The sequence below is a fragment of the Cariama cristata genome, unplaced genomic scaffold, assembly GCF_000690535.1.
Source record: "Cariama cristata isolate BGI_N322 unplaced genomic scaffold, ASM69053v1 scaffold8038, whole genome shotgun sequence".
Taxonomy (NCBI): domain Eukaryota; kingdom Metazoa; phylum Chordata; class Aves; order Cariamiformes; family Cariamidae; genus Cariama; species Cariama cristata.
In genome coordinates, this window is record NW_009630591.1 from 47,082 (window position 1) to 59,559 (window position 12,478).

General features: G+C 47.4%; 1 protein-coding gene across 1 annotated transcript in view; it reads right to left on the reverse strand.

Annotated features, from left to right (window-relative positions):
• The window catches only part of LOC104165849 (fibrillin-2-like), a 107,483-nt gene that overhangs the window by 44,865 nt on the left and 50,140 nt on the right, over positions 1–12,478 (reverse strand). The window contains 1 exon segment of the mRNA XM_009705604.1: positions 5,356–5,481. Coding sequence (XP_009703906.1) covers positions 5,356–5,481 — 126 coding nt within the window.

Sequence of the window (12,478 nt, forward strand, 5' to 3'; positions counted from 1 at the left end):
AAGAGCGATGCCCATGTCTTTGCAGGTTTCAGCAGATGCTGGAGTGTAGAAGAGGGCTCTGTTTCCACAGCACGTCGACAGGTTGATGTTACTTAGCATCAGCACGCAGCCCCCTCTTACTCCAGAAAGAAGCTGCTCTCTGGACAAGCCAGGGCAGGATCGTGGGGCCGTTTGGAGAAGCTGCACCTCAAACCCTTGATGGGAGTTCAGCTAAGTGAGGGCTTCAGGCTGAACTTAAATGAACTTCTAAATCTGAGGGTGGTAGTTTGGAATAAACCCGTTGGGCATTAGAGAGGACAGATCCCAGCCGACTCCTGTTCTGCTGTGGGATGCTTGCTGTCCCAAAAGTTGTGATACACGGTGACAGCCAGCCAGTTAATGGGCAAGGAGCGATTTGGAGAACACAACCTCCTTCCCCACAGACAGACATGTGCTGACAAGTTTGACAAGGCAGGGAGGTCACAGCAGTTTGTGTAACGGAGGGAACAGTCCAGCCCTTCTTCATCTGGACAAATGTTTATTAAATTCAGCTGTCTTTCCTGCAGTTTGTAATAATCTCTCTCAGAAATGAAGGTCAGAACTAATTGAAAACTCATCTGGAGCTGCCTTGGGCAGAGAGAGGGGTGGATGGAAAGAACAGTGGGTCCCTGCAGTCCCTCTGTGACCTCCTGCAGGACCACCCACACGCTGGAGGTACGAGCACAAAGTCGTCGTGGTTTTGTTCTGCCTTCCTCTGCAGCTGTTAAGGGAACAGGTTTGCACAATAACCGCAGTAAATCAGATAATGCTGCAGGCGAGAAAGGAGGTAAAATTCTACATGAGATTAGACAGTGAGCAGAGGCGGGGGATAGAGCCACAGGTCTGTCGGAGGTCTCCGGTCAGAGAGGCTTTGATGACCAGAGTCATCTGGTCAGGTGCTTTACAAGGTCCAGCCAGGAGCGGAGGAGCAGGAGATGGAGTTTGGCCTGCTTATCGTAACGGGACAGGAGCATCTGCAAGCTGGACCTTCCTGCGGGGGTCTGGCAGAGCCTGCACCCGTCCGGCTGGGCCAGGATGCCCTGGTGGGTGTGTGTCCTGATGCCCAGGAGAAGCCCCACAGCAGGAGCTGCACCCTCTGAGTGTTTATCCAGCACGGTTAATCTCCAGTTTCCCTTTCAACGTGGACATCCTCCTGGTGGTCTGCACAAAGCGTTTAAGATCTGTTGTGCACCTACAAGGGGTTTTGCAATTTTCATCCTGATGAAAACCTGGTTGGTTTCTTTGGTGGTGGGGTAGAGACAGGGAGAGACGGAGGAATAGAAAGTACTGGTACTGCTTCCCAGGAGAGAAGTTTAACGGGTGTGTGCTTTTCTCACTTTGTGTCTTGTCACGTACAGAAACTGAGAAGCTCAAGTGACCGAACCCAAACAAAGTAGTGGTTACAAAAGGCAGTTGGCTCTGACTACAAAGGACCTGAGGGCTATTCGCTCAGAAGGGAGCTGCAACACAGCAGCAAGTAGCCAAAGGTCTCCCACCCAAGATGCTTGGTTTGCAAGGAAGAAGGGTGCAAAAAGGAGCCTTAAACTGTGGGGAGGACATTGTCTGGACCGATAATGCCATCATATGTTCTCTGTTCCTGGAAAACTGACCAGTTTCATTCTTGGCTGGGTAAGATTAGATGGTGGTGTCTGTCTCGGTGAAGAAGGATGCCAGAATGAAGGCACAAAGCATCCCTCTGTGCGCAGCTCCCACCAAACTGCAATGTTGATGGCACACCTTGGCCACCAATGCTTCTGCTGTCTCTCCGCAGGAAGGGTGCAGGGCAAACAGGGAAGCTCTGGGTGTTATTGCAGGACGGTTTCTTCACTGGGAAGTGCTATAATAAATTCACTCCCTCCTTGGCTGTTCACTCTTCTCCAAATTCACCTCCCAGTTCAACGGTTAGAAGGTTGAGGTATAAATGCATCCCTGAAATGATCTGATAAAAAATTCTTCTCTCTAGGGGGAAATGCTTTACAAATGCGGGCTGAACGAAACAGTTTGCAGTCCAGGTGTCTGCACAGGTTCAAATGATGGAGTGACTATGGAGCCCTTCTACACCCTCTGGTCCCTGCAGGTGTCCAGGCAGACCTCGGCTTGGCAGCATCGTCAGCTCCTTCGATGCCTTAGGAGCTGTTGGGGGGCTCTGCTCAGGGTCCCTCCCAGTTCCTTATCAATCTGGTTTGAGCCTGTGACCCTCACACCACTTCCCTTTTGTCATTTCTTGCCCTCATAAATATCTCCTCATATTTCCTTTGTCTTCTTACTCTTTCCTTTCCTGGATAATGACCAAAGTGGGCAAAAAAAGGGTTCTCCAGGCAGGTGAAGTCCTCAGTAACACCCTCACAAACTTCTCTGAGACCGGGACTTCGCAATGATAAGCAAGATCTGGCCCTACCCAGAACTTTAGCCAGTAAATCTGCTGATGTTGCCCAAGAAGAGCCAAGACCCAAATCTCTCGGAGCTTTGCTGCACCGTCAGGGAAAAAGAGCAAAGAAAGCAATGTGCGGGAGTGCTGACTTGCAACGAACATGGGAACACCACGTGCATGTCTGGAAATGCATCTGAAAGGCCATTTTTCTCATTTGAAAATTCTTCTTTTAAGCTGTTCTTGAAAAGCAACCCATTGTACTGAAGAGAAAAAAACCAAACACCCCAAGCTCACAGCCTGCTGTCGCAGATCCTTCTCCTGCCTGCAAAACACTGAGCCTGTCTTTCATAAGCAGAAATGAATGAAACTGTTATGAACATGTGTGGAACTGGATTCTTTGTGTCAAGCACAGGTGGTTGAATCATTCAATAAATGTTCATTTCAAACTATGACGGACTTTCTCCAGCTACGCTGCTGTTTGCATTTTACTGGGGAAGGCAGTGAAAGCAGCTAATGAGATTTGGGATCAACTCAAGCTCAGTGTCTTGCTGTTTCAGCTGCAAAAACTACAGGAGATTATTCAAATGCAATAAAAAGGTGTTTACTTTACTGAAAAGGGAGGGGAAAGGGATGGGAATATATCAAGGCTGCCACCATAAAGTCACCACATCGCCGGTGCTGGTGCCCCACGATATATGAGACACTGCGGTCACCTCCAGTCTAAACATCTGAGAGGTGGCAGCGTAGTGTGACAATCTCTTCTGCTCTCTCCTGATGCTGTTTGTGCTTTAAAGGTGGCCACATTATTTATTAATTTTCAATTTTACAAACTATTTATTTGATTTATTTCATCGGACGTAAATTGCCGCCTTAAACTACCATAAACTCTCAAAATGAGCACTAAACCCCACTCAAACGATAGAAGCAGGGTTTGCAAAATATGGATCCCGGGGCAACAACACCCCAATAGTAACTGTGGGTTTTGCCAGAAAAAATATTGTCTGTCCCAAAATGTGACAGCACATATTAGCTCAGGGAAATGGCTAGAGCATGATGTATTGAGTTCAGATGCAGTCATAGTCCGCTGCAGCTAACTAAGCTTTGGACTATTTTTAAACGTGGGCTTTCTAATTTTATTTAGTTTTCATTTCTTGAAGCACTTGGTTTCAAGGAAAGTGAGGAAATGTCCATATGACTCATCCGACAGCCGTCACACCCCTGCGGGCTTATGGCAGGGTCTGGGAAACAGGGAGGAAAAGAATTTCATTCTCATTAACATCTATCAGATTCCCAAACAAGGTGACTCCTATGCTATACTTTACAGCATTTTTCTTTCCGGAACTAGAACATGACTAATTTTTACTCCAGGTTCTGTGAATATAAAAGAATTTGGAAAATTTTTTTTTCTGTATTAATTTCCAGGACTTTCAACAGAAAGCTGTACCTGACATTTTCCATTGCACTAACGATGATTTTTGACTTTTCTGTTACAGGTCCTCTTTACAAATCCTTGCATCGTTGCCTTTCTAAAGGCAAATGGACTTTCTGAACAGTGAGACAAACCCTGGGATTCATTTTGACTAAAGTAAGTGCCCCTGCTGAGAGCAAGTAAACAGAGAGCTGATCTATTTATCATAGAAACTGCTCTCTGTTACAAAGAGAAATGGACCATCAAATATTTACAAGGCTTGGAAAGGAATTTTGATCTGTTAAACATGCAAGATTCACTCCAGGGTCTGTAGTCTGGAGGCAGGACAGCTCGTCAGCTTGCTTGGGCTCACGCCAGTTCTGGGAAGCTTTGAAATACAGACACCTTGAGTCAAAGTGAGATGGGGTGAACAGGTACGTCAGAGCCGATGGAGCGGCACGCACCGGCCCCCCCAAGCCCTTCATGCAGTCTGCAGGATGGGGACCGCAAGCCTGTGTTTTCCATACGAGCCTGGGAGTCATTTTGGTGCCAGAAATCGGATACTGTGGGAGGAAGGTGGACTACAAGGTAATGTGCAAGAGCTTACATGACAGCCTTGTAAACCCGCAGGTTCGGCTTGGGTGCAGGAATCGGTGTCTGCAGCACCCTGGGCTGTGCGTGGGAAGCACCTCTTTGTCCCCACCGGGTACAGGGGGGACCCAGACAACCAGCTCAGTGCAGAGCAACTCACTCCCAAAAGGCTGAGTTCAGCGAGATGAAGCCAATCGAGTCCACAGCCCTAGTGATTATTAGCTTGGGGCAGTAGGGGTTTATGAGCCGTTACCTGTGGCCTAAGCAGGAAGGAGGAGGAGATGATAAAAGTCACCGTTTATTTGCACTGGTTATGCAAACCCTTGGAGTAAACCTTTCCCCCCTTGACCTTTGCCAAGCAAGCCGATGAATGTGCAGTTGTGGGATGTTCCCCATGGCTGGGTCCCTCTTTGCTCCGGGAAGGCTCACAAGCCTTCCCTTGGACTTCCACACTCCACAACCACGCTCTGCGCCCGCAGTTCAGTTGTAGGGCGAGTACTGGTGTCTCTCCCCAGCTGATGTCTAATGCAGGTGAAAAGGGGTAGCGCCAGGGGGTCTCCCACGAGCTGCTGCAGTTCTGTGAGTAGGAGCACAAGGATTCCTCCTCAAACAGACCATCGTCCCAGCCTTCCAGACACCTTCCACCCCAGTCCTCCTCCCAGTGTCCTCGGCAACCCCTTCTCAAACACTTCAAGCACTGAGGCACCTGCAGTCCAAGTTATGGAGATGGAGAAAACCCTGATCTGCAACAGCATCAAAACCTGTGACCAGGACAGACCATGTCAGCCATGGCACATGCAAGGACAGCACATGGAAAAAAGCATTTTCCAGCTACTGCAGGCACAATGTGCCCTTTGATTTGCAAATCTGCTGATCACCAGATAGTGATTTGCAAATCCCTGGGTCTGGGTTTCAGAGTGTGATCTCTGTCTGCATCTGTGGTCCTGAGACGTATTTAGCATCTTACCAATGCAGCGTGATCCATCAGGGCTGGTCATGAAACCTCGTGGACACGTGCACACGTAGCTGCCTGCTGTGTTGGTGCACTCGCCGCCATCACACACGCCAGAGATTGCGCCACACTCATCCACATCTAGAAAAGAACAAACCAACAGTGACTACGTTTCCCTGTAAACCATCTCCTTTCCCATCCGCAGTGTGGATCCAGGACCAGAGCTGGGATCGCAGAGGACGGTAACTGCTGTTATGGGTTGTCATGGGATGCTTGAGACCACAAGTGGCCTCCTAACAGTGGATCAGTATGGAAAAAAGTCTCGCCCAGAGGGTGATACAGAGGACTTCGTGGAGTTCTCTGCTTATCTCTGCTGACAGCGTAGGTCTTTGGGTAGGCTGATCTGAAATGTTGAGCTTCCCAGAGCACAAAGGAAGCTCCAGGACAGAAATAATTCTGTGCAGGTGCATGACCGGCTGGACAGCAGGGCCCTCCTTGGGGCTTGGAGACCTCTCTGAAAGCAGAGATGCAACATCATGTTTTTAAAAAGCACTGGGCTCATGCATTACTCACCAAATTCGATTTTAAGTACATTCAGTCATCTAAATCCAAGTGAAAAGGCCTCTGTACTATCAGTTAGGCAAGGAGGGGTCTGGACATACCACTCTATGGGTTCAGCTCCTCAATCAGCAGTCCTCTCTTAGTGTGAACTGATTTGCATAACACCACCAGGAGCACGCCATAGTTTGAACTATTTATCTCACCACGGAGAAGATTAGTGACACAGAGCTATACACCAAGCCCTTGGAGAGATCACACCTAATTATCCACGGCAATCAAAGAAGCACCATCCATGTCAAGCCCTGCCACACACCGCCCCTGCAGCAGCCTCCTTCTCCCCCAGCCCGCTGCCATGTGCGTGGCAACCTAACACACCAGCGAGGTGCACCTCTCCGGATTTAGGAGCACGGAAAAGAAGGACATTGCAACAAGATTTTGTCAAGGTGCAACAGCTGGACTCAGACATCAGAGGGACCAGGTAGCCCCAGTGCCCACACATACGGTAATAATTGCAGAAAGGTTACAAAAGTACCAAAATTCAGAGACAACCACCCCACTCATGTAGCTTCTGCCATCTGAACGTACAATGTGCTCTACGGGCATCTGTCTAGTGTGGAGATATGGCAGACCCTCACCACAGGCTGAACATGGAGACAAGCCCCATCGCCAAGGTCCTGGATGCCTGGGTCTGGATCCTGAAACAGAGCATCTGTGTTTGAAGTCCTGCTCAGGGTTAGATTTTATCCACGCTGGAAGAACTGAGTTGGAAAGATGAGACACTACAGGGTTTGCTTGAGAACTGTAGAGTTCTCCAAACTTTCCAGGCCATTTATATTACAACCTTGAGAAAATTCGTGAGCAGAAAATTAAACAAGTACCTACACAGATGGTATAAAGAGAGACAGCCTGTAACTTCTGTCTGCAGCTATCACTTGGGACCTGAAACTTGGAAAATCAAAGGGAACAGAGTGGCAAACCAGCTCCTCTGAAAAGGGCAATCTGTTTTCTACAATTTTTGACCAAAATGTCAATACAATTAAACGTACAGGGCCCAGCAATGCTTGTGGGGCACTTGACTCTAAGGACTTCTCTGGGAGCGGCATTGTAGATTTTTTTTCTATTGTCAACTGAAATCTGTTTCAGAAGCTGGGATGGAACTAGAGCCAACCTCTTATTAATCCACCCAAAGCAGTTGGTTGGTGGTCATGGTCCAGGTGGTGGTAAAAGACAGAAAGAATATTTGCCCAATAGTTTTTACAGTGGCAAAAAAAAAAAAAAACAAGCGTCTTGGTAATTGGTAAAATAAATTATTTCTGCTAAGCAACTTTATTTATTGTATTTGAAATCTATCGTGCTGTTGTGAATGGATAAGGGGATTTTTATATGCAATTCAGATGCTGCCTGGGGCTGGCAGGAAAGTAATGAAAGGAACTGGTCAAAGTCTGCTCCTTCGAGGGGATTTTTCTGATGTGAACAGCATAACAGCCTTGCACAGCCTGATGGCATTAGCATGTGTGGAGGTTAGAGTCGCTGCAGGGCAAAGACTAAGCTCAAAAAAAAGAAAGACAGAACAGCAAAGATCTCTTGTGTGGGAGTGGGGATGGAGGATGTCTTTGGAAGAGCTCATCTAGCAGATTTCAGTGATGAAGGCAGCATACACACATGGGAAAAGAGTTACCCAAACCCACCCCATCAGGGCAAGGGAGGGACCAGAAGAAATCTGTGCTGGGAGCCACAAGACCTGGCTGTGACGGTGGCTATCAGCCACAGTGACAGATCTGAGAAATGGGCAAGAAATTTCTGTAAGAAATGGGTGTGGGCTACCCCGAGGGGTGCTGAGCTGGGTCCTGTCCAGTGCGAAACTGAGAAAAATTTGAGTTAGGAAGGAAATGATTGACTGCAATCGGGACCAGAAGAAATCTGTGCTGGGAGCCACAAGACCTGGCTGTGACGGTGGCTATCAGCCACAGTGACAGATCTGAGAAATGGGCAAGAAATTTCTGTAAGAAATGGGTGTGGGCTACCCCGAGGGGTGCTGAGCTGGGTCCTGTCCAGTGCGAAACTGAGAAAAATTTGAGTTAGGAAGGAAATGATTGACTGCAATCTCACAGTGCCATGCAGTGGCTAGCGATGCTAGTGCAGCCCTGGAGATGATGGGAGAAACGCTGAGCAGAAGCAGGCAGGTGATGTTACCTCTTTACTAGGATCATTCCTGGATGCCACTGCTCTGTGAGGTGCCAGCTCTGACAAGAGCGTGTTAACAAAATGGAGGGGTTCAGAGTCTAAGGAGATGTCTCAAGGCCTGAGAAAACCTGCCTGACATTAAGGGACTAGCAGGACTCAACTACAGTTATGCAAGAAACCGTGAGGATGCGATGGGATCGTAGAAAAGAGACACACAAAGATGATGTTGAAAGTGCAGTGCTCTGCAGCCTCAAAAAGAGAAGATGAAAACTGAAGCTGAGACTTTATAAATTCAGGTTGGAACGAAGCGGATAGATTTACACCAATGGTAAATAATCTTTCGCCTACGTACCCAGGGATAAGGCTACTTCTCCAAGGCTTGGGATGGATTCAACTCACAACTAACAACGCCTGTCAAAGGATTCCCTAGCACAGGCACAAATCCAAGGGAGGACAAGGGGGTGTGAAATCTGGCTGCACAGAGGTGACTCTCAAGGACTAAGCGTTGTCCTCGGTACTCCAGAAACATCCTCATAAACTTCATCCTTCTCTCTAGAATTAAAGAGGCTGCCAGGAGCCTTCTGCCATTGCAACCCAGGCACTGTGACTCTTCTACACCGGCCTTTGGCTGCAGGGTGGGACAGCCATGGACGTCTGATGATGACAGTTAATTCGCATCACCCCAAAGCCCCCACCTTGCTCTGAGGGAAACGAGGCATAAGAGGGTCTACACTGTTAGACCTCTCGAGGAAAAGACTGCAGAAATGATCTGGACAGTGGTGCATGTTGAGTTGTGGTCAGTCATGTTAGATGGTTACCGAGCAGGCATCTCCATCAGAGTGTTTTTCTAGAAGTCATTTACACTCAGCAGAAAGAGAGAATCTCATCCAGGCCGCAATTCATCACATCTGAATGGAAATGTCTAAACAGAGCAGAAGAGTTGTGCCCTAACAGTGATGGGTTTTCCCTGCAAAGTGAGACAGGGTGAAACTCAGCTCAGCGACAGACACTGCCAATGGACGGGTTTGAGTAAGAGGAGCCGAGCTGCCTTTTGAAGTGAGGCATATGGCATGGACAGAGACCCCCCCATGGGTGCTTATGTGGTGAAAGAAATAATCCTTAATCTCTCTTTACTCACACAACCTGTTACAAACACAATTACCTTCTGTTGCACTTCGGCTGCAACTCTGAGTCCTGAGGAATCAAGTGAAACCTCAATTTCAAGATGCACAACGTTAAGCCGGAGTGCATAGGGCAGGTTAAACGCTCATCTATCGAGAGGGAAGGACACATTCCTGTTTGGCTTCTCAGGAACACTAAAATTACGCTTTCAGCTAGCCAAAGATTTCAGCTGCCTTTTGCAAGCAGCAGAGATATCGCCTCTGTCCTTGCAAGTGCTCCCTTAGCTCTTTGATGCTCAGAGCCCCTCCAACAGACAGACGGGACCTGAAACCTTGAAAGGCAGCAAGGCAAACCCACAGAAAACACTTCCCCCACCTGGGCCCCTGCAGCGAAAGAGATTTTATCACTACAGCCTGCCCTGTCATTTAATTACAGGCCTGTGTTTGGTTACAATTTGCAGAACACTGGAAGGAAAAGAGCTTTATGAAGCAAAAGCTGGTTGTACTGTTAGAAATAACAGCTTTAAACTTCTGCATAGCTCTCCTGAAGTTTGCTGTATCAGAGATCTGGAGGCCAGCTGACAGGCAGGCATCTTACTACATCAATACTTACTACGCAGCGTCAGTCATCCAAGAAAAAGTGTATGTGTGGGGGCAGCAACTGCATTCCATTCTTAAGGAAAACCAGAGTTAATTCAAAAGGTTAAATCAAACTGCAACACTTTTTTCCCCCTTGAAAATCCTAGCTCAGATGAGAGCAGTGTTAGCAACCCAAGAAGCAGGAAAAAAAAGCCAAAGTTTCTCAAGACTACTCGCACACCCTGTACTTTGAGAAACTGAGCTCTGGGCTTTGTTGTTGTTTCAGTTCTTCCCCACCACATTTGCCTTCTTTATTTTCTCATAGTTTTGGTTCATTCAGAGCTGAAGTCCACGGAGAGCCTGACACGGTGGGACGGATATGTACACCTCTCGTTAACACCCAGCTGCCAACTCTGGGTAGGGAATTCTTCCAACTCCAACCTGGCTACTTCACGACTTTTCCAACTCTCTGTTAAAAATTAAAGCAATATTCTGTGCGCTCTGCTCTTCAGACAATGGCAGAATTCAATGCAAACGTTGATTTTGGATCTGGTCTCCAACTTGCTGGGTTGGAGTTGGCCTGATCGTTAAGGCTGAAAACGCTGGAAGCCAAAGGCTACAGAGCTTTAGAAAGAGAGTTGCAGTCTGCAAAGCCCATCCAACACGGGTGCCCACAGACATGTTGAAACCCCAACCTTTCCATCTGCTAAAAACCCAGGACTTGATGGAGAAAACATCTCTGTGTCACGTAGCAGAGGTCATGCCTCATCAGCCCTCTCTCGTGCAGCACACGGGACTCTCAGACCTTCCCTTCCAGAAAGCACAAAGAAACCACAAAGGAGAGTAATGGAACCCTCCAACCCACACCAAATCCATGGAAATGAGCTTTTAATGGATCCAAACAATGAGCTCTTCTGTAGACATTTTGCAAGAAAATTGAAAACACGCTAATAAAATGGCTATCATGTTCCATTCGTGAGGAAAGTGGGCCAGCCTACCCGCTCTGCTCATGGAAAATGCAGGAAAGCTCCCTCCAATTCAGAAACATGAATGAGATTCAACAGAGCAAATAACAGAGCCTTGTCTTCATTAGAAAATTAGGAATTTTCTGCGCTGGTGACAAAAGACTAGCCTGTAGGGATGTAAGTAGCACCTAACATGTCACCCTACAAATGCTAATAGAAAGGGGCGAGTAAAAAGAGGTGAGATTTGTAATTAAAAGATTTGTTTTCCCTTGGCAGAATCTGTCTCCTGGAGATGCTGAAGACAGTCAAAAAGGATCTACCCCGGGCGGCTTCGTTGCACAAAGCATGCAGTGCCTTTCACTCCCTTGCCTGCTGTTTCTCCGTGTACTTATTTTGTATCTCGTATGTTATCATCCCGGAACAATTTTGGATGCGAGACACTTATTCCTTTTGGGGCATTGGAAAGCATCCTGGGTGAGGTACTGGCATTACATACTTCACTGATAATGGAGCTGGCTTAGCATTTTGTTAGGCGGTTGAGGAAGGGCTAGTAAGAAAAGAAGTGAAATTATTGGCAGAGAACCACTAAAATTATGGAAGGAAAAGCTTTATTCAGTCAGTGATTCCACCCTTAACTTCATGCCATGGAATTGTTCCCTTAAGTGTAATTTTTACGGTTGCTTCCAGGGTAATTTAAAAATGTCGCTCCCTGTAACAAGCCCCCACTTCCCTACCATTTATCGATAACGGTCTTTGTATCGGGAGGGTGTTTCTGATCTCAGCTTCGATGCTTCCTTTCTTCATTTTGCACCATTAGTGCCAGGAGTGCTTTCTTGTGTCCTCCTCAACAATTCTTTTCTTCCAGCAGCGTTAAGAAGTCAGCTGGATACAAGCAAGCCCTTCTCTCAGGGCTCACGCACTCTTCCCTCCCCTGCAACCCTCGACAGATCCCGCTCTTTCCCAGTTTCCCCACAAGCCAGGCGTAGTATCTGTCAATTTAGCCCTAAACTGGCCACATCTGCCCTCCTTCCTCAGCTTTTCAAACACAATATAAATGCAATCCTTCCACACTTGCAAAGCTGGCCTTGTCTCCAGTGTTGGTTAAGAGAGCAGCCTTCCCCTTCCTCATCCTCAATCCACCCCCTCACCACTCCTGTGTTTCATAGACTGCTTATATCTTTCAGAAAGTGAGCAGGCAGTCCTCCGTGCCAGAAATTTCTCATTATATGTTGCACAGCCCCAAGCTCACGAACTCTGGATCCCTCGAGCTCCCTCAGAATACAATGAACAAAAGCATAAAATAAGCCACTATTTGAAAGTGTCACATTCGTTAGAGATGAGCCGCAGAAATAACTCTGGAACTGAGCAACCCTGAACTTGGAGGATATTTAGGTTCAAATCCAAACTTGACGTCGTGTGCACATTTTCACGTTTTGCAGATAGAAAAAAGGACATCATTTTCCTTCTGGACTTGAGCAAAATTCATCCAGTGCATCCAGCTGCAGCCCCCTGCATGCTTGGGAGATCAGGGCCTGTGCTGGCCTCCGTTATCAGCATAGAAGATCTTGCATAAGAAAAGCATCTTTATTCTTCAGGGATTCAGGGACTGACTGAAAATGGAGCCTTAATTCCAGGTGCCATTTGTGTTAAGAGATAAGTATCACTATGGGAAACAACATTATCTCTACTCCTGCCTATTCCCACCAATAAACAGCCCAAAGAAGATTA